A 19,905-nucleotide genomic window follows, 5' to 3' on the forward strand; every position below is an offset into this window, starting at 1 on the left:
GGTTTTGATACAAAAACAAAATGCATGCAGTTTCTCAATGTTATTCAAAGGGAATACAAATTACATATTTTAGCCAGAAACATTAAGTTAAACACACATGACTCACTTTACCGGTCCACATAAAATGATGTAGCAGACCAGATCGGGACCTCAGGCCTGGAGGTTGACACTTGTGTCCTAAGTGATCGATCCACAGACTTGACTCTAATGTGTTTAAAGTGTATTGTAAATGTCAAAGAGAATAATTGTAATTTTTTTGAAAGAAACAAAAAGGCAAAGCAGAGAAAAACAATCTTTTAGTACTCCTTTAATCAGCTGTCACAAAACGAGAAATCCATTGCAGATATCAAGGTGTCTGAGAGTTTGGTAGAAAGTTTGTCTGTAAAAGAACCAGAAAGTACATAAAATACACATAATACCAATATGACTATTATTTATGACACGTAATACCAATATGACTATTGGAGTTAAGACACGAACCAGCTCTTTTTTGTTGCTTCTTCCGCTTCTTGACAGCAGCCAAAAGCGCCTGGCCTTGTTGTAAAGGATGTACATTAACAATATCCTTCAAATCTGGAACCTTGGCCTTAATTTCAGGCAAGACACTCTTCCACCTCTGAGATTTTAGCTCCACTGTCATTGGTCCAAACTATTGGATAAAACAAGATTATTATCTGGCAACATTTATTATGGCAAGACAGACTATAAAATTCCGGTTAAATCAGATTCCACACATATCGAATTTGAGTCTTTAATTCCTGCCACTAGAAAGAATCACACTTCTTCACACCTCTGCATCCTGATCATCCTCCATAGATTCATCTTCATCTTTTAATTCTGGCTCCTGCACTGACTCCCCTTCAATTTCTTGGTAAAAGTGCGCTGGAGCCTGGTTGCCATTTGTCATTCCCATGTTTTCGATGCAGAATCCCATTTGAATATCAGAACAAGATGAATCTGAAACATATCGCATAGCTCACATTAAAATCAGGCTTGCACTACTGCATCTTTTCAGTCCATTCATAAACAAAGCAAAACACTTTTCTTTTGAACGTGACACTGCCTATTTAACAGTATGTGCATTATTCTTCATCTAACAGTTTGTCTAGATCCATCCATCTTCTTTACCGCTTATCCTCACTAGGGTCGCAGGCTGCTGCAGCCAATCCCAGCTATCTTCGGGCGGGAGGCGGAGTACACCCTGAACCCGTCACCAGCCAATCACAGGGCACATAGAAACAACCAACCGTTCGCACTCACATTCACACCTACGGGCAATTTAGATTCTTCAATCAACCTATCACGCATGTTTTTGGGATGTGGGAGGAAACCCACCCAGGCATGGGGAGAACATGCAAACTCCACACAGGTGGGGCCAGGATTTGAACCCCAGTCCTCAGAACTGTGAGGCATATGTGCTAACCAGTCGGACACCATGCCGGCGGTTTGTCTAGATCACCAGAGCAAATAGTATCGTAAAATTAAGGTGAAAAGAGCATATTACCTGCAAGAACTTCCTGATTTCCTTTTTCAAGTTCATCCCAGTCAAAAGCTTTACCCATCTCTGTTACAATCTCAGCGCTGACATGCATAGGAAGTGTGTGTGTCTCAGGGGGGTGAGTGAAATAGCTGATCCTTCCTCTAAAGAACACTGGAATTAACACTAATCCATTTTACATTTGTAAGGCCTGTATAATTAAACATTAGACACACCCTGTCCAGTCCATCAATATGCTTTTCGCTGCTTTGTCGGTGTCAGGCAGCCCGCCTTTTCTTAGTTTGCCCTGACGCCGCGCAAGCAACGCCAAGAATTCCAGAGCTGTGTGAAAGTCGGGTACTCCATAGTGCTGGAGGATCTGCACATTCATGAAAATGTATGTCAGGTTGTGTCATGTCTTAAACAGTGTACAAATGCTACTAAATGCTAATGTTCTTTTTATTAATGTACTATACAAATGGTAGGAAAGGAAACAACATACTTGTGCCTTGTTGCAACGTCGGAGGATGGCTTCAACGGGTGAAAGTGGATCAACCAGCTGTTCAATTTTCACACAATTACGGAGAATCATTGCAGCATCAGTTGTTGATGTTGCCATGACAATGCCTGGACAATCAAGAAGCTTAATGTGTTTGTCCAAGTGCACTTCTTGAAGGCACCTAAAGAATTAGGATACTTTTAAAAAACATGTAAATACAATGAGCCACAAGTCAGCCATTTTGCAACCAGCTGCATGTTAACTTTTTAACCTGATGCACAAAGTACTGTATATGACACCAGGGTTTCTCCACATACAGTGGGTACGGAAAGTATTCAGACCCCCTTAAATTTTTCACTCTTTGTTATATTGCAGCCATTTGCTAAAATCATTTAAGTTAATTCCCCCCCTCAATGTACACACAGCACCCCATAATAACAGAAAAAAACAGAATTGTTGAAATTGTTGCAGATTTACTAAAAAAGAAAACCTGAAATATCACACAGCCATAAGTGTTCAGACCCTTTGCTGTGACACTCATATTTAACTCGGGTGCTGTCCATTTCTTCTGATCATCCTTGAGATGGTTCTACATCTTCATTGGAGTCAAGCTGCGCTTGATTATACTGATTGGACTTGACTAGGAAAGCCACACGCCTGTCTATATAAGACCTTACAGTGCTCACAGCTCACAGTGCATGTCAGAGCAAATGAGAATCATGAGGTCAAAGGAACTCCCTGAAGAGCTCAGAGACAGAATTGTGGCAAGACACAGATCTGACCAAAAAAACAAGATGAGAGGACAGAAAAGGTCAGGACAGGATGTGGGAAATGAGCAAGGCAGTGCTACTGACGAGTGGTGCGGTGGGATTCTTTTTTTGTGTCTAAACACCTGCAGGAACCTGTGAGTTATTATGTTAGTATAACCTGTGTCGTTATCAGTGGTCCCAGCACAAGCAATTAAAGTATGCTTTGATGTCTGTGTCAGTGTGTCAACTTTACCGGTGCAGCTGCAAGACTTTGAGAACTGTTTGTCCTGATTAGAAACCCCAAGCAGCATGAAATGTTTGAACCATAAGCAGTTGATTTACCAAGACTAACGTTTAAACAGTCACTCTATATGCTTGACCTATGAGTAAAGAGTACAAAGTTGGGAGTATTTTATATTATTATATTTATATTCTTCTCATGTTCATCCTCACAAGGGTCGCGGACGTGCTGGAGCCTATCCCAACCAACTTCGGGCGAGAGGTGGGGTACACCCTGAACTGATCGCCAGCCAATCGCATGGCACATATAAACAAACAACCATTCACACTCACATTCACACCTAAGGGCAATTTAGAGTCTTCAATCAACCTACCACGCATGTTTTTGCGATGTGGTAGGGAAACCGGAATGTCCGGAGAAAACCCACGCAGGCATGGGGAGAACATGCAAACTCCACACAGGCGGGGCTGGGATTTGAACCCCGGTCCTCAGAACAGTGAGGCAGATGTGCTAACCAGTCGCCTATCGTGCCGCAGTATTTTATATTAATATCTGATTTTAAACCCATTTCATGCAGCAAAGTTGGGAAAAACAGTTTAGCGCTAACGACTCTAACTCAGTCTGGTATACTTTACAATCGCTGACCAATTACAAGCGACAATCCCCCCCAAGCTGAGAACAATAGCACACTAACCAACGACTTGAATACCTTCTATTGCAGATTTGAAAAGGACACTTTCACACCCCACACCCACCCAGCCGCACCACTGACCATTATCACACCTCTGACTTCTGCGTTGACCATCCACGAACAGGATGTGAGACGCATCTTCAAATAACAAAAGATTAACAAAGCGGCAGGCCCGGACCTTGTGTCCCCATCCTGCCTCAAAGTCTGTGCGGACCATCTGGCTCCAGTCTTCACACAGATCTTCAATAGATCTCTCGAACTGCAAAGTACAAGTTCAAACGCTCCACCATCATCCCAGTAACCAAGAAAACTACAATCTCAGGTCTGAATGACTACAGGGCTGTCGCCCTGAAATCTGTGGTCATGAAGTCCTTTGAACGTCTCGTGCTGGACCACCTCAAGAGCGTCACAAGACCCCCTGCAGTTTCCCTACCGAGCAAAGTGGTCTGCGGATGATGGTGTCAACATGGGACTGCACTTCATCCTAAATCACCTCGACAGTGCAGGGACCTACGCGAGGATCCTGTGCGTGGACTTCAGCTCAGCGTTCAACACAATCATCCCTGAACTCCTTTCCTCCAAGTTTCTCCAGCTCAGTGTCTCGCCTGCCATCTGCCAGTGGATTTACATCTTCCTGACGGGCAGGACACAGCAAGTGAGGCTGGGAGAGACCACCTCATCCACATGAAGCATCAGCACTGGGGCACCCCAACGTTGTGTCCTCTCTCCGCTGTTCTTCTCTCTCTACACGAATGACTGCACCTCAACGCACCCGGCTGTCAAACTTTTTTCGTTTGCAGATGACACCACTGTCATCGGCCTCACCAAGGACAGTGACAAGTCTGCATATTGACAGGAAGTGGAGCGGCCAGAGCTGTGGTGCGGCCGACACAACCTGGAGCTGAACACGCTCAAGACTGTAGAGATGATCGTGGACTTCAGGAGGCATCCTTCGCCACAGCTGCCCCTCACGCTGTCCAGCTGCCTTGTGTCAACCGTCAAGACCTTCAAGTTCCTGGGAATTACAGGGTCTCAGGACCTGAAGTGGGCGATCAACATCAACTCCGTCCTCAAAAAGGCCCAGCAGAGGATATACTTCTTGAGGCTTCTGAGAAAGGACGGTGTGCCACAGGAGCTGCTGAGGCAGTTCTACACAGCGGTCATCGAATCAGTCCTGTGTTCTTCCATCTCAGTCTGGTTTGGTGCTGCTACAAAAAAGGACAAACTCCGACTGCAACTGACAATCAAAACTGGTGAAAGGCTTGTCGGTACACCCCTACCCACCCTTGAGGACTTGCACGCTGCCAGAACTAAGACAAGAGCATGCAAAATCCTCTCGGACCCTCCACATGCCGGTCACCGGCTCCTTCCCTTAGGTAGGCACTATCGAACAATGCAAACTAAAACTAGCAGACATTCCAACAGCTTCTTCCCTCTTGCAATCAACTTCGTAAACAGCTAACTTACAATTCCATTGCAACATGCTGCCAATTTCTTTTGTCTGAGTTTGTTGTCACATTTCTGTCGGGCCAATTATATACTCCTCGTGCACTCACTGTAGTAGTCTTGCCACGCTGCACTATTTGCATATCTGTTGTTGACCAATACTGGCCACTCATGCCAGAGTAGCATCTGCTCCATTTACACACTGACTGAGGAGTATCTGGAACATTTGCACAATCAACATTGTCCCAGATTATCACACTACTCGCCACTTTAAACTGCATATACTCCTTGAAGTCTTTGCACAATGGTCATTGCACCGGACTATTGCGAGATTAGTCATTCGAACTGCTCTACGTGCTAGAGGACTTTGCATCATTTTGCACAATTGTCACCAAAAAAAAAAAGTCTTTTTAAATTGTACCGGCATTACCAGATAACTCGCAACCCTCTATTGCTCAGTGACTGTTTTTCTCAATGTCTTTATGTCTCAAAAGTGTTCTCTGTCAGTTGACTGTCTGTTGTCATACTAGAGCGGCTCCAACGGTAGACAAATTCCTTGTGTGTTTTTTGGACATACTTGGCAAATAAAGATGATTCTGATTAACCGTTCGTTGTTTTAATTTAGAGATGCTACAATTCAATAAAACAATATATACTGTAAATAGTATTTTTTGACTAAAGTAAAATGATTTTCAGACTTTTTTTTTTTTTAACCACGTCAATCACAAACACTATTAGATATGTAACCCAAATTGCTGGTCAACAGAGTTGTTCGTAACCCGAGGTTCCACTGTAATACATTTTAGAACTGTAATTGCAATACCGTGAAACTGCAATAATTTCGTTCAAGGTTATCATACCGTCAGAATCTAATACCGGCCGGCCCCATGCCTGCAACACACCGTTTCCATAGTAATGTGACAAGCGGTTGCCATCTTTGTGGAATTTAAACAAACAAACAAAAAAATAAAAAGGACCATGTCACATGCCTCTAAAATCCTCCATAACAAATAAATTCACATAACCATTCCTGACTAAAGTACATGACCTATTCTACTGGCCAAGACTGCTCATCTCACAGATAATGTTCCATTTGTGCTATATAATGTTTCACTCTAATTTGAAAGTGTTTCTTGACTAGATTTTCCTTAGGAGATACCACACAACAACGCTTTCCAAAAAGGCAACTTTTTTCCGACAAGAATCTCAATTTCTACGGAATCCTTCATCCGACTTGGTGCGCTGTACTCAGGTTGACAGCAGCCAACAAACAGGTTGACATTTTGACAGACTGTCATTTTTGGGAAAGCTCGTCAAGTTACTATTTCCAATGTAGGAAGGTAATTGCCATTTGAGGGGCCAACACAACTTTAAAATATTAAAACGACACAACCAGTTGCTAGCTCAAGAAAGATGTTTTAATAATTCAAAAGAAAACAAGGGGAAAAAAATAAGCTTTTATCGTGGGGACTATATACATTATCAGCCAAAAGTTTGAATAAACTTTCTCATGCTATCAATGAGAGGTGTACATTCAAGATGGCGCCTACCAGTGTGGCCGCCTCGGTAACGCGCTCTCTAGTATTGTCTTTGTTTTTGTGTTTTTCGTCCGTCTTTGGAGACCTTACACGACTCACTTACACAAGGGGAGACCTGCTAACCATCAAGGAGGCTACTCCGGACTTTCTGTCACCAACTTTCGAAAATCCGCTCAGTTTTTTCCCCGAGTTACTCACCGGAGCGGCGTCCGCGGTTTTCGGCGGATGGATGCGGAAGCGGCGCCACAGAGGAAAACGAGCCGGAATTCAGGTGAAACTCCGCAAGAGAGGACACAGATTGGCGTTCCCGTCGATCCACCTCGCGAATGTACGCTCCCTACCCAACAAAATGGACGAGCTTCATCTTCTGTTAAAGACCAGTAAAGACTTCGGACGTTCCGCGGCCATGTGCTTCACGGAGACCTGGCTTTGCGACGCTGTACCCGATGGCGCCGTCACGCTTCCCGGCTTCAACATTCATCGAGCGGACCGCGACATGGAATCATCGGGAAAAACGAAGGGCGGCGGGATATGCCTCCATATAAACGAAAAATGGTGTACGGACGTCACGGTGCTCAGCACACACTGCAGCCCGCATTTGGAGTCGCTGTTTCTGAACTGTAAACCATTTTACGCGCCACGTGAGTTTGCATCGTTTATACTGGCTGGAGTCTATATCACACCGCAAGCTAACACGAGCGCCGCATTGCTAACGCTCGCCGAACAAGTCAACGAAATTGAAAAAAAACACCCTGACTCACCCCTCATTATTCTCGGGGACTTTAACAAAGCTAAACTCAACCACGAACTCCCTAAATACAAGCAGCACATCGACTGTCCTACCAGGGAAAATAATACTTTAGACCACTGCTACACTACGGTAAAAAACGCATACCGTGCTATACCTCGTGCAGCCCTGGGCTCGTCTGATCACTGCTTAATTCACTTAATACCGACGTACAAGCAAGAACTTAAATGTGCGAAGCCTACAGTGAAAACAGTCAAAAAGTGGACCAATGAAGCAAAGATGGAACTTCAAAGCTGTTTAGACTGCACAGACTGGAGTGTCTTTGAAAATTCAGCTGGCAGCCTGGATGAATATACGGACACTGTCACATCCTATATCAGTTTCTGTGAAGAGGTTTGTGTACCAACAAAATCATTTCGGACATTCAACAACAACAAGCCGTGGTTCACTCCTAAACTTAAGCAGCTTCGCCAAGCTAAGGAAGATTCATATCAGAGCGGGGACAGGGCCCTGTATAATCGAGTTAGAAACCAGCTTACTAAAGAAATTAACATTGCAAAGAGGATCTATGCAGCAAAGTTGGAAAAACAGTTTAGCGCGAACGACTCGAAATCAGTCTGGCGTGCATTCCAATCGCTGACTAATTACAAGCGACGATCCCCCCAAGCTGAGAACAATAGCACACTAGCCAACGACTTGAATACCTTCTATTGCAGATTTGAAAAGGACAGTTTCACTGCACACACCAACCCGGCCGCTCCCGCGACCACAACCACACCTCTGACTTCTGCGTTAACCATCCATGAACAGGATGTGAGACGCATCTTCAAACAACAGAAGATTAACAAAGCAACAGGACCGGACCATGTGTCCCCATCCTGCCTCAAAGTCTGCGCGGACCAGCTCGCTCCAGTCTTCACTCAGATCGTTAACAGATCTTTGGAAATGTGCGAAGTTCCATCCTGCTTCAAACGCTCCACCATCATTCCAGTCCCCAAGAAACCTGCAATCTCTAGTCTGAATGACTACAGGCCTGTCGCTTTGACATCTGTGGTCATGAAGTCCTTTGAACGTCTCGTGCTGGACCACCTCAAGAGTGTCACAGGTCCCCTGCTGGACCCCCTGCAGTTTGCCTACCAAGCGAACAGGTCTGCGGATGATGCAGTCAACATGGGACTGCACTTCATCCTAGAACACCTCGACAGTGCAGGGACCTACGCGAGGATCCTGTTTGTGGACTTCAGCGCAGCGTTCAACACCATCATCCCTGAACTCTTTTCAACCAAGCTTCTCCAGCTCAGCGTCTCACCTGCCATCTGCCAGTGGATTTACAGCTTTCTGACGGGCAGGACACAGCAGGTCAGGCTGGGGGAGGCAACCTCATCCACACGCAGCATCAGCACTGGGGCGCCCCAAGGTTGTGTCCTCTCTCCGCTGCTCTTCTCTCTCTACACGAACGACTGCACCTCAGCGAACCCGACTGTCAAGCTCCTGAAGTTTGCAGATGACACCACTGTCATCGGCCTCATCAAGGACGGTGACGAGTCTGCATATCGACAGGAAGCGGAGCGGCTGGAGCTGTGGTGCGGGCGACACAACCTGGAGCTGAACACGCTCAAGACGGTAGAGATGATCGTGGACTTCAGGAGGCATCCTTCGCCACAGCTGCCCCTCACGTTGTCCAGCTGCCTTGTGTCAACCGTCGAGACCTTCAAGTTCCTGGGAATTACAATCTCTCAGGACCTGAAGTGGGCGAACAACATCAACTCCGTCCTCAAAAAGGCCCAGCAGAGGATGTACTTCCTGCGGCTTCTGAGAAAGCACGGCCTGCCACCGGAGCTGCTGAGACAGTTCTACACAGCGGTCATCGAATCGGTCCTGTGTTCTTCCATCACAGTCTGGTTTGGTGCTGCTACAAAAAAGGACAAGCTCCGACTGCAACGGACAATCAAAACTGCTGAAAGGATTGTCGGTAACCCCCTACCCACCATTGAGGACTTGCACGCTGCCAGAACTAAGACAAGGGCGTGCAAAATCCTCTCCGACCGTCTGCACCCCGGTCACCAGCTCTTCCAGCTCCTTCCCTCAGGTAGGCGCTACCGATCAACGCTAACTAGAACTAGTAGACATTCCAACAGCTTCTTCCCTCTTGCGATCAACTTCTTAAACACCTAACCTATAATTCCATTACAACAAGCTGGCAATTTTTTGACTTGAGTTCATTGTCACATTTCTGTGGGGCCAATTATTTATTACTTGTGCACTCACTGTAGTTGTCTCGCCATGCTGCACTATTTGCATATACTGGCCACTCATGCCAGAGTAGCATCTGCTCCATTTGCACACTGATTGAGGAGTATCTGTAACATTTGCACAACCGACATTGTCCCAGATGATCGCACTACTTGTCACTTTAAACCGCATACACTCCTTGAAGTCTCAGCGCCCTTTGCACAATGGTCATTGCACCGGACTATTGCAATATTGGTCGTTCGAACTGCTCTAGGTGCTAGAGGACTCTGCATCTTTTTGCACAATTGTTTTTTGTCAATGTCTTTATGTCCCCAAAGTGTTCTGTAAATTGACTGTTTGTTGTGCTAGAGCGGCTCCAGCTACCGGAGACAAATTCCTTGTGTGTTTTGGACATACTTGGCAAATAAAGATGATTCTGATTCTGATTCTGAGAGGTTCTGTCCAAACCTTTGACATCTACTTTCAGTCTTAAGCTAACATGTCTGTGTAATAATAAATTTAAATAATAATAATAAATAAATAAAAATCCTAAAAAAAAGAAAGTCATTATGTTTGTAATCACTAATCAGTCAAATATCTTTTACTCACTTGGTGACACCAGGAGTGGCTCCAACATTGCATGCTCTTGTGCGTTTTAAGCTGTTGATCAAACTGCTCTTCCCAACATTAGGAAAACCTGAAAAACAGAAGCCAAAAAGTAAAAAAATCAACATCACATAATGCACGAAGCGCCTCTATCCCTTTATAAACATTTTAACATTGCCTTTTCCATTTCGCAGGCAGCACAGAGACCCAATTGTCAGCATTTCTGCATTACAGGCTCTAGGCCCTCTTGTGTGAAATTTGCATGTTCTCCTCATGTTTTTTCCTCGAGGTACTCTGGCTTCATCCCACATTTAAAAAAAAACAACAAAACATATGTTAATTAAAAATGGAGCAATCTTTGCAAAGCCACTGAAATATCGACACATTCTCCTGTTACTTCTCGTCCCTATTCCCTCTTTATATTATTATAATACAGCTACATTGGCCAGCAATCTGCATCTCCTTTGCCTATAACACCATGTTTGTGATTCAATGTAAAATACTACAGTACAGAACTGTACACGGGTATCAGTATGTGGTGCCTCCAAATGTTTTCCGAGAAGAAAACCTGGAACTGCAGTTTTTCCGTTCCAGCGAGTTAGTATTATATGCGAGGGCCAACTGCCTGTTTAACGGGTCCGAGTTCTTGACTGTTTCATGCGATTGTGCAATTCAGTAATGTTTGGACGCCTTGCTCAGTTTGCAGCATGCCTAATGAGTCAAGCAGTTAATAAAACAAATAAATGCATATCCTTTTTGTATACAAGTAGTCATTATGACTGGTGATTTGCTTCACGACTGAAGAGAAAATTATTATAAAAAAAGAGTGAGATTGTATTAGGCAGTAATGTAGTGACTGTCATGCTTATGTCACCGTGTAAAGACCTGCTATTATTATTATTGGTGCTTACCTACAACACCTACAGTGATGGCTGTCTTTATGTCAAGGTTGCGGCAGTAGTTACCGAGTAGCTTCATCAAGCAATCTGCACCAATACAAGCACTGCTGCTAAGGAGCTCTGTGGTGGCCTGAGTCACTGACACACGACTGCGTTTCTGTCAATGGCAAGAGGCAAAAGTAGTGTTATTGTACAATACAACACTGTATGTATATATGTACAGTATATAAGAGATGCACAATGCACGTTTTTCAAGCCCATACCGTAACCTCCCGCTTCTCAGGACTGATACGATAACCTTTATTCATACATTTTTTTATTTATTTAGAGTTAACTGTAGTTTGTGCACACCTGGAGGAAAGAAATACTCAAATATTTGTCCTAACCAAATATGACATCACTGTTAAAACAAATCTCAAAAACACATCTTTCTAGAATTTCAAGTTTATTTTTTTCTTTCCCCCCAATGGATTATCAAATTTAAACACTAGTGAGGATAAAGCGTAATGGAAGATGAATGAATGAACGAAAGAGCCAGAGTTAAGTGCATGGGAAAGCCATACGCCTGTCTATATAACACCTTACAGCTCACAGTGCATGTCAGCGCAAATGAGAATCATGAGGTCAAGGGAACTGCCTGAAGAGCGCAGAGACAGAATTGTGGCAAGGCACAGATCTGGCCAAGGTTACAAAAAAAATAACAAGAATTCTGCTGCACTTAATGTTCCTAAGAGCACAGTGGCCTCCATAATTCTTAAATGGAAGACGTTTGGGACGACCACAACCCTTCCTAGAGCTGGCTGTCCGGCCAAACTGAGCAATGGGTGCTTGGTGAGAGAGGAAAAGAACAACTCAAAGGGTTGCAATCGAAGGAAAGATGAATGCGGCCAAGTACAGGGATATGCTGGACAAAAACCTTCTCCAGAGTGCTCAAGACTTCAGACTGGGCCGAAGGGTCACCTTCCAACAGGACAATGACCCTAAGCCAGTGATTCTCAACCAGTGTGCCGGGGACATTAGTGTGCAGTGAGCGCTCTTCAGATGTGCCGTGAGAAATGATAAAATTTTACTTAATTGCTCAATAAATTATTTATTTACAAGAAATAATGTATCTTTGTTCATCTCTTTATGCCAGAGAGGCATAGTGACAGACAGAACAAATAAATGCTCTTCTATTAGATGGCAGGAAGTACATACAGTAATTAATATGTCCACTTTTTTTTGCCATTTTTGTTTGTTGGTGTGCCGTGAGATTTTTCAATTGTAAAATATGTGCCTTGGTTCCATAAAGGTTGGAAATCACTGCCCTAAGCACAGAGCTAAAATAACGAAGGCATGGCTTCAGAACAACTCCGTGACTGTTATTGAATGGCCCAGCCAGAGCCCTGACTTAAACCCAATTGAGCATCTCTGGAGAGACCTGATAATGTCAGTCCACCAACGTTCACCATCCAACCTGACAGATCTGCAAGGAGGAATGGCAGAGGATCCCCAAATCCAGGTGTGAAAAACCTGTTGTATCATTCCCAAAAAGATTCATGGCTGTATTAGCTCAAAAGGGTGCTTCTACTAAATACTGAGCAAAGGGTCTGAATAGTTATGGCTGTGTGATATTTTAGTTTTTCTTTTTTAATAAATCTGCAAAAGTTTTTTTCTGTCAAAAAACTGGCAACTGGCTGAAATATGACAAAGAGTGAAAAATGTAAGGCGGTCTAAATACTTTCCGTACCCACTGTATATATACATAGGGTGGCAAGAAAAAATGTGAACCAATAAGTGTTTCATATATAATGTGACAGGTACCAAGTTTTGGGATTGCTGTTGTGTAGATGCCTTAAAAGCCACTGTGGGAAACTCATTCCGCAGATACTTAATCCACTTCGCCACAATTTCCTTTGATACCAAATCTAGAATTGGAAAAATAAGTTAGACAAGCTCATGTGGAACAAAGTCAAATTCAAGCACTTTCTTCCTAAGCATTTTAAACCTAAAAAAAAAAAAAAACATTTAGAAGATAACTCGAAATGTGTTGAGTTGAACTTACCAATTTTATTTAACACCAACACAATTTTTTTGTTTGTTCCACTTTGAATGACTGCCTGCTCAACCTGAGGGCATCTGCACCCCAGTGGGTCACGTGCATCCAAAATTTCTAAGATCACATCTGCAGCCTCCACTACCTTCCAGACAGGAATTAAAACAGCTCTTATAAAGTGAATAATTCCAGCAATTTACATGACAGTACAGTGGAACCTTGATAAAAACAGATATCAGATGAAATAGACCGTTAGGACTGAACAATGTGTCCAAAAATAGATTCCATTTGTCATTTAAAAAGCCTTTGACAAAGTTGTTTAAATCCAGAATTGGCCGCTGTTGTTGACTGGCACTGTGGCACAATGCAGGCAGAAAATGGGACTAATGTTGGTTATATCCATTGTCTTTTGCGCATAGAGCGCTAAGCAGACAGAGAGAGCACCATGGCTGTAGTGTTAACTCTGAAGTATTAAAAAAAAGGTCTCTGGAGACTGGAACATGCTATTTTTAGTAAGTTGTTTTTCTTGTCAAGCTGTTCACCTTTGGCAATGGATTTGGAACTAGGAAGCACACTAATTCCTCACGGCTCATGAAAGAGACATTTCCAACATTTTACAACTTTTTAAAAATACGTATTTACCATAACTTTGTCCTGGGCATTTTAGGCTCCGGAAAAAAGACAATAATTTTGTACAGTACAGCCTCAAAAAAAATAATTAAAAAAAAAATTTAAAAAAAATGTGCTTCAGTGTAACAAACAATTGGCAATATTTGAAGACCCACCCAACCCCCCTCCATTAATGGCCTATTCTATCGAGGTTCCAATGTAGTATCAAAGCTCAGCATTGGGCTTCGCAGCTGTGTGCGTAGCAAGAAGACCAAAATGGAAAATTACCTTTTTAAATTCTCTATAATATGCTTTTCTTGAATTCTCATTTTCAAAGTGCACATGCTTTTCTAAACTCTGCATCTCTGTTTCCTGTGAACACAAATAGGAGGAAAATATCAATGGCAACAGTGACAGTATTTTCAGTCACTACCATTGATGACAAATTGCAGTAGGTGTCCCCGAAACAGCATTGTATTTATTTACCCTCTGCTCAAACGCTCTCTGCCTCTGTAGGATGTCATTTTGAAAGCTTTGCAAATTCCTCCTCTTCATCAGCTGTTGTTCTCTGGAGATCTTCTGCTTTTCTTTGAGCACTTGAAGCTTATTAGTTTAAAATAAAAGAGCAGCACAATGTGGAGTTTTCTGTATAGTTTAACCTTTGTAATGTTAGTGAAGTTGTAATTACCCTTTGCTTTCTGGTTTCTTCTGGTTTTCTGTCATGTTGCACAGATGACTGATCCTGAGAACTCCTCCCCCCTGAAGCATCAGCATTTTTCCCATCTTTATTCTGTGTACAGGTAACAGGCCAAATATGTGGTAAATTCGTTTTTCCAGCTCATCCAGTCACCCACATGGCTCCATAGCCAGCATGTGAGAAGCTACAATAAATTCTGACTGCGTTTACTGCTGTTTTTAACAGCCTTTTGTGCATATGGGCAATATTACCTCAAAACAAGCCCTTTACAGTTTCTAAACTAACAAAAATGAATAACTTTCAGAGAAAACTGGGCAGTGATATTCGATGTTGAAACACACATGAAACACTGTATAACGTCTTGTTCCCTCGTCCGACAATACAACGCTGCATCTGACACAAAAAAGGGTTGCGCATAATTAAAATACATTTGTACCAAAAAAAAAATCTTCAACTTTGTGACTGAGTGAGCCTACCGTCGACCCAGTGTCAACAACCGAACAGAAGTGGAGTATTTGTCCAAAAAAAACACGTACCTTACATTTCCTCCCAAAACCAAGGCGTTTTGCTCGTTTTTGTTCTGTAAAACACAAATCAAATATATTATCGCATGTAACTGAAATCGTTTAAGGGTGATTTTAGAGATATAAATCCACACCAAAATGTTACGCACTTGTTTTAGACATAGCTCCAGCCCCACAGAGTCCCACGTGTACGTGCCTTAGATGTGGGCATGCGCAATAGTCAGTGCGTAACTTCCGATTTTTATTTCGAAATAAAACAGGGTACGGGTTCTGTAAAAACAACATATAATTGCATTAGTCGCACCGACACAGCAAACGCACAACACATCAACATAGGGTGCGTTGGGAAGTTCACTCCGGGCGCGCTCTCTGCACCTCGGAACCTTCAGTTAACTCAGTGTTGTTAGTGTGTGTGCCTCGCGATACAAGCAAAATTGACACATTCAATATGGCGGAATGTGTCAGGTAATGCTACCCATAGCATTACCCCATTACCTGTTGCACCAGAATGTGTTATTAGAGTGTTTTACACAGTGTCGGCGTCAGAACACATCCAAGAGGAGGGCATTAGGTCATCGGGCACATTCTACCGCTCAATAAATGCATGCCCAAACACACACAACGTTAACTGCCATTGATAAGTGTAGAAGTAGTACATCTATTTTAACTGGGAGGGCGGGCAAGTGAATGAGTTCAGGGTTATAATCAGGTATGACACGGCGGGCATTGGGTAAATTCAACACGTCTTAGCTTTAGAAGAGTTGAGGCGGCAAGTGTGGTAATTGTCCTATACTGTATGTGAAGGAAGCATTTTCTGGGTACGTCTCCCAAACACTACTTGAACCATCTGAGCTTTTAATCTTTTTTTGTACACTGTGCACCTGTGGTCTGAAAACATATTTCTCAGAGTGGAGAAATAATTCTCATATTTCCGTGGAGGCGCCAAATGTTAGGCCAAATTTGAAAGCAGTCAGCTCACTTAACACTTGCCATAGCCATCAAATGCATGCACAGTAGCTACTTTGACAGGCTGTGACTTGACCATATGCATATGATCAACACTATTGTATTTTTGTGTTGTTGTTTTCCATCCATCCATTTTCCGTACCGCTTATCCTCACGAGGGTCGCGGGCGTGCTGGAGCTAACTCTGGGCGAGAGGCGGGGTACACCCTGAACTGGTCATCAGCCAATTGCAGGTGTTGTTGTACTGTTTTATTATCACTGTTAGTGGTTTATATAAATAGATATACACACAGATTAAAAAAGTACAAAAAGTTTGGCACAAAAAGGGTACCCCGCAGGCGGCCAGGGTGAAGTGGTGCCAACACTGGTTTTATGTGGCTGTTAATTAGCAGTGTAGGGAAGATTACTTTGGAAATGTAGTTAGTTACAACTGCAAGTTTCCCTGTTGAAAATGAAACAGTAGTGTAACTGTTTAAACTACTTCCTCAAATTATTAAAACAAATTAAATTTAATTACACTTTGATTACATTTCTTAATTTTGAATGAATGCATCAACAGGACCCTTGGATCTAAAATAAATTATTAAAACCTTAGGCACAATAACAGCCATGTAGTCCACCATTGTTGTTTTGTTTACTCAACCCGTACATTTAAAATGTTATTTATTAGTTTCGTCAGCATTCAGCACTATTGTAAATTTTGAAAAATATATGAAAGCTTAGTGGATAAGCATTTGTGTCAGTACAACATTTTGTGATTTGTGATAAAAGAAAGATAATCATAGATTTATTTTTTAAAAATGTTATATCTCATTTGCCAAAAAGTTAGATTCACTTGACTAACATCTGTAAACAAAAATAAGCAATAAATATTAGTGTACAAATTATGATAGTTCCCAAATCCTCAATAGATAAAGACCTTAAGTTGGAGCCACAGAAGAGACTTCTGTCTTTGACTTGGATACTTCTGAGCCATCATCTACTTGTTTGCAAGATGCACGTGCGAAACCGATGAAAGAGAACAGAAGAGGATTTGTCCAATAAAGTATTGATTTTGAATGCGGAACAGGTTGATCATTACCTGTCGATTCATGAAAACATAGATGATCGGGTTGTAGATCGTTGCACTGTTGGCAAAGTATGCAGGCATTGCTGCAGCAAGAGGATGGAAAGCATATCCAGGATTTGTCACGGCAAAGCAGGCAAAAAAGGCGTACGTAAGGTCCACAGCAAAAAATGTATGCCAGGATCATGACAACTACCATCCTAGACACTTCTTTCTCTGTACCGGATATAACACAATTATTGGTTTCTGTGTCCATTGATGAATCGACACCAGATCACTGATGAGAATATGATACCTGCTCCATCCAAAGATTGGGGGAGCACACCATATGCCTGTATGTACCTTTCCGCATTAATGGTGCCTTCAAAGATGTGTAAGTTACCCATGCCATTGGCACTAACACAGCCCCATACCATCACATATGCTGGCTTTTGAACTTTGAGTCCATAACAGTCCTGATGGTTCTTTTCCTCTTTGGCCCGGCGGACACGACGCCCACAATTTCCAAAAACAATTTGTAATGTGGACTCATTGGACCACAGAACACTTTTCCACTTTGCATCAGTCCATCTTAGATGAACTCGGGCCCAGAGAAGCCGACGGTGTTTCTGGGTGTTGTTGATAAATGGCTTTTGCTTTGCATAGTAGAGTTTCAAGTTGCACTTACGGATGTAGCGCCGAACTGTATTTACTGACATTGGTTTTCTGAAGTGTTCCTGAGCCCATGTGGTGATATCCTTTATACATTGATGTCGGTTTTTGATGCAGTGCCGCCTGAGGGATCGAAGGTGACCGGCATCCAATGTTGGTTTCTGGCCTTGCCGCTGACATGCAGTGATTTCTCCAGATTCTCTGAACCTTTTGATGATATTATGGACCGTAGATGATGCGATTGGCTGGCAACCAGTTCAGGGTGTACCCCACCATCTGCCCGATGATAGCTGGGATAGGTTCCAGCACGCCCGCGACCCTAGTGAGGAGAAGCAGTTCAGAAAATGGATGGATGGATGGATGGATGGATGGAACATTGTCCTTAAACTGTTCGACTATTTTCTCATCTACTTGTTCACAAAGAGGTGAACCTCGCCCAATCTTTGCTCGTGAATGACTGAGCAATTCAGGGAAGCTCCTTTTATACCCAATCATGGCACCCACCTGTTCCCAATTAGCCTGTCCACCTGTGGGATGTTCCAAACAGGTGTTTGATGAGCATTCCTCAACTTTCTCAGTCTTTTTTGCCACCTGTCCCAGCTTTTTGGGAAAGTGTTGCAGCCATAAAATTCAAAGTTAATGATTACTTGCTAAAAACAATAAAGTTTATCAGTTTGAACATGAAATATCTTGTCTTTGTAGTGTCTTCAATTAAATATAGGTTGAACATGATTTGCAAATCATTGTATTCTGTTTTTATTTGTTTAACACGTCCCAACTTCATTGGAATTGGGGTTGTAATAAAGGCACAGATTACTGTTTCTTAGTGCTTTTGTTTAAGAAAAGGTTTCAGCTTTGCCAGCTGCCAAATATAAAAGAAGTTGGATTTTACTACTGCACCAATTTGCCGATCCAATTTAAAATCACTGTCCATTTTAAAACCCTAGCTCGAGACCGTTGTTGTCGTATATTGTGTCAAACAGCCCAAGGCAAAAAGCGAGGATTCACAAGGGCCACTTGGACCAAACACTTTCACCTACAGTAAGCGTTCTTTTCATTAAAATTTAAAAAGTTCAAGGCCATCCAGGTTTTAATGTCTTCGAGACATAATACAGGTGGTAGTACTGAGAAAGCGTCTTTCTTTTTCAATGGGACATAAATCTGACTGTTATCAGGATAACAGTGAAAGGAATTCCCATGCTTTTTCAGGACGGAAACAACAAGGGCAGCAAAGATAAGAAAAAGAGGAGTGGCCTCAACATTGAACCATGTGGAACTCCTTTGGGTAGCGGAGCCGAGCAGGACTCAGAATTACCAAGGCTCACACACATACCTGTAGTTCTGTTTCCCAGATAGGACCTCAACCACTCCAGCGCTCTACTGCTAATACCCACAGAGTGCTGTAACCAGGCCACAGGAATACTGTGGTCCACCATTTTAAACGCTGCAGTTAGGTCCAGCAGGACAAGACATACATAGTCCCTGAAGTTGTTTGCCATGAGAATGTCATTTTGAACTCTTAAAGCTGACTCTGTGCTCTGCTGTGTTCTAATATCGGATTGAAAAACCTCTAGGACATCATGCTCATCTAGAAAATGCTTTAGTTGAGCGTGTAAAACTTTTTCAAATACTTTTTTTTTAATATAAACGGAAGTTTGGAAATAGGTCTAAAATTGGTGAGCACACATGAAGAAACATTACTAGTACTCCGTTACGCAACGTTATTGCCGTTCAGTTCCTTGTTAGAGAACAGCAAGTTGTGCAAAAATTACTCAAGCATTGAATAGTTTTTGTCTTACGCATTCAAAAGTTTTTCCAGTGGTCACCTGTTCATTTGACATCAGGTAATAATCAACCAGAAAGACCTGGGTGTAATGTGCAAAATATACATTTTAACATGTCATGTCAAGATACTGTGATAACAAAATTAGAATTTTTCATCATTTTGCTTTTGAAGGAGTCGGATTGGTGAGTAAACGTCTATCTTGTTCCTTAGTTGTGGTAATTTATGGATTAAAAGGTTCATCATGATTGGAGGTTGCTTCCAACAGGTCATAATTATTGAAAATCCAACAGAATTCTGAAAGTCATTAAAGAATTAGTTGTATATCAATGAAATTGCTTGTTGATGTCAGTATTTGATGTCTGTATTTCTCCCAATTTTTTAGGATTACTGTACATACTAGGGCGGCACGGTGGAAGACTGGTTAGAGCGTCAGCCTTACAGTTCTG

At 42.6% G+C, this 19,905-nt stretch overlaps 1 protein-coding gene across 1 annotated transcript; it reads right to left on the reverse strand.

Annotated features, from left to right (window-relative positions):
• Window positions 1-291: 291 nt before the first annotated feature.
• Window positions 292-15,288, reverse strand: gnl3l (G protein nucleolar 3 like). Its single transcript, XM_061688718.1, has 15 exons — window positions 15,141-15,288; window positions 15,004-15,047; window positions 14,459-14,560; window positions 14,257-14,373; window positions 14,059-14,142; window positions 13,171-13,306; window positions 12,930-13,033; window positions 11,139-11,283; window positions 10,231-10,318; window positions 1,980-2,157; window positions 1,714-1,856; window positions 1,505-1,641; window positions 791-957; window positions 481-649; window positions 292-379 (listed from the first exon to the last, which is right to left on the reverse strand). The coding sequence occupies exons 1-15, from the start codon at window positions 15,274-15,276 to the stop codon at window positions 312-314; spliced, it is 1,818 nt and encodes a 605-aa protein (XP_061544702.1). The 5' UTR covers window positions 15,277-15,288; the 3' UTR covers window positions 292-311.
• Window positions 15,289-19,905: the final 4,617 nt, after the last annotated feature.

The sequence above is a fragment of the Phycodurus eques genome, chromosome 10 (genome assembly GCF_024500275.1).
Source record: "Phycodurus eques isolate BA_2022a chromosome 10, UOR_Pequ_1.1, whole genome shotgun sequence".
Taxonomy (NCBI): Eukaryota; Metazoa; Chordata; class Actinopteri; order Syngnathiformes; family Syngnathidae; genus Phycodurus; species Phycodurus eques.

What these genes read in the sequence shown, in the direction of transcription:
- gnl3l (XM_061688718.1), bottom strand. Translation starts at nt 15,276, where the DNA reads ATGTTGTTTTTACAGAACCCGTACCCTGTTTTATTTCGAAATAAAAAT. An exon ending in TGGAGCTATGTCTAAAACAA is followed by an intron (nt 15,048 to 15,140) that starts GTGCGTAACATT and finishes TGTGTTTTACAG; the next exon opens with AACAAAAACGAGCAAAACGC. An exon ending in AAATCAGGAAGTTCTTGCAG is followed by an intron (nt 958 to 1,504) that starts GTAATATGCTCT and finishes GATATGTTTCAG; the next exon opens with ATTCATCTTGTTCTGATATT.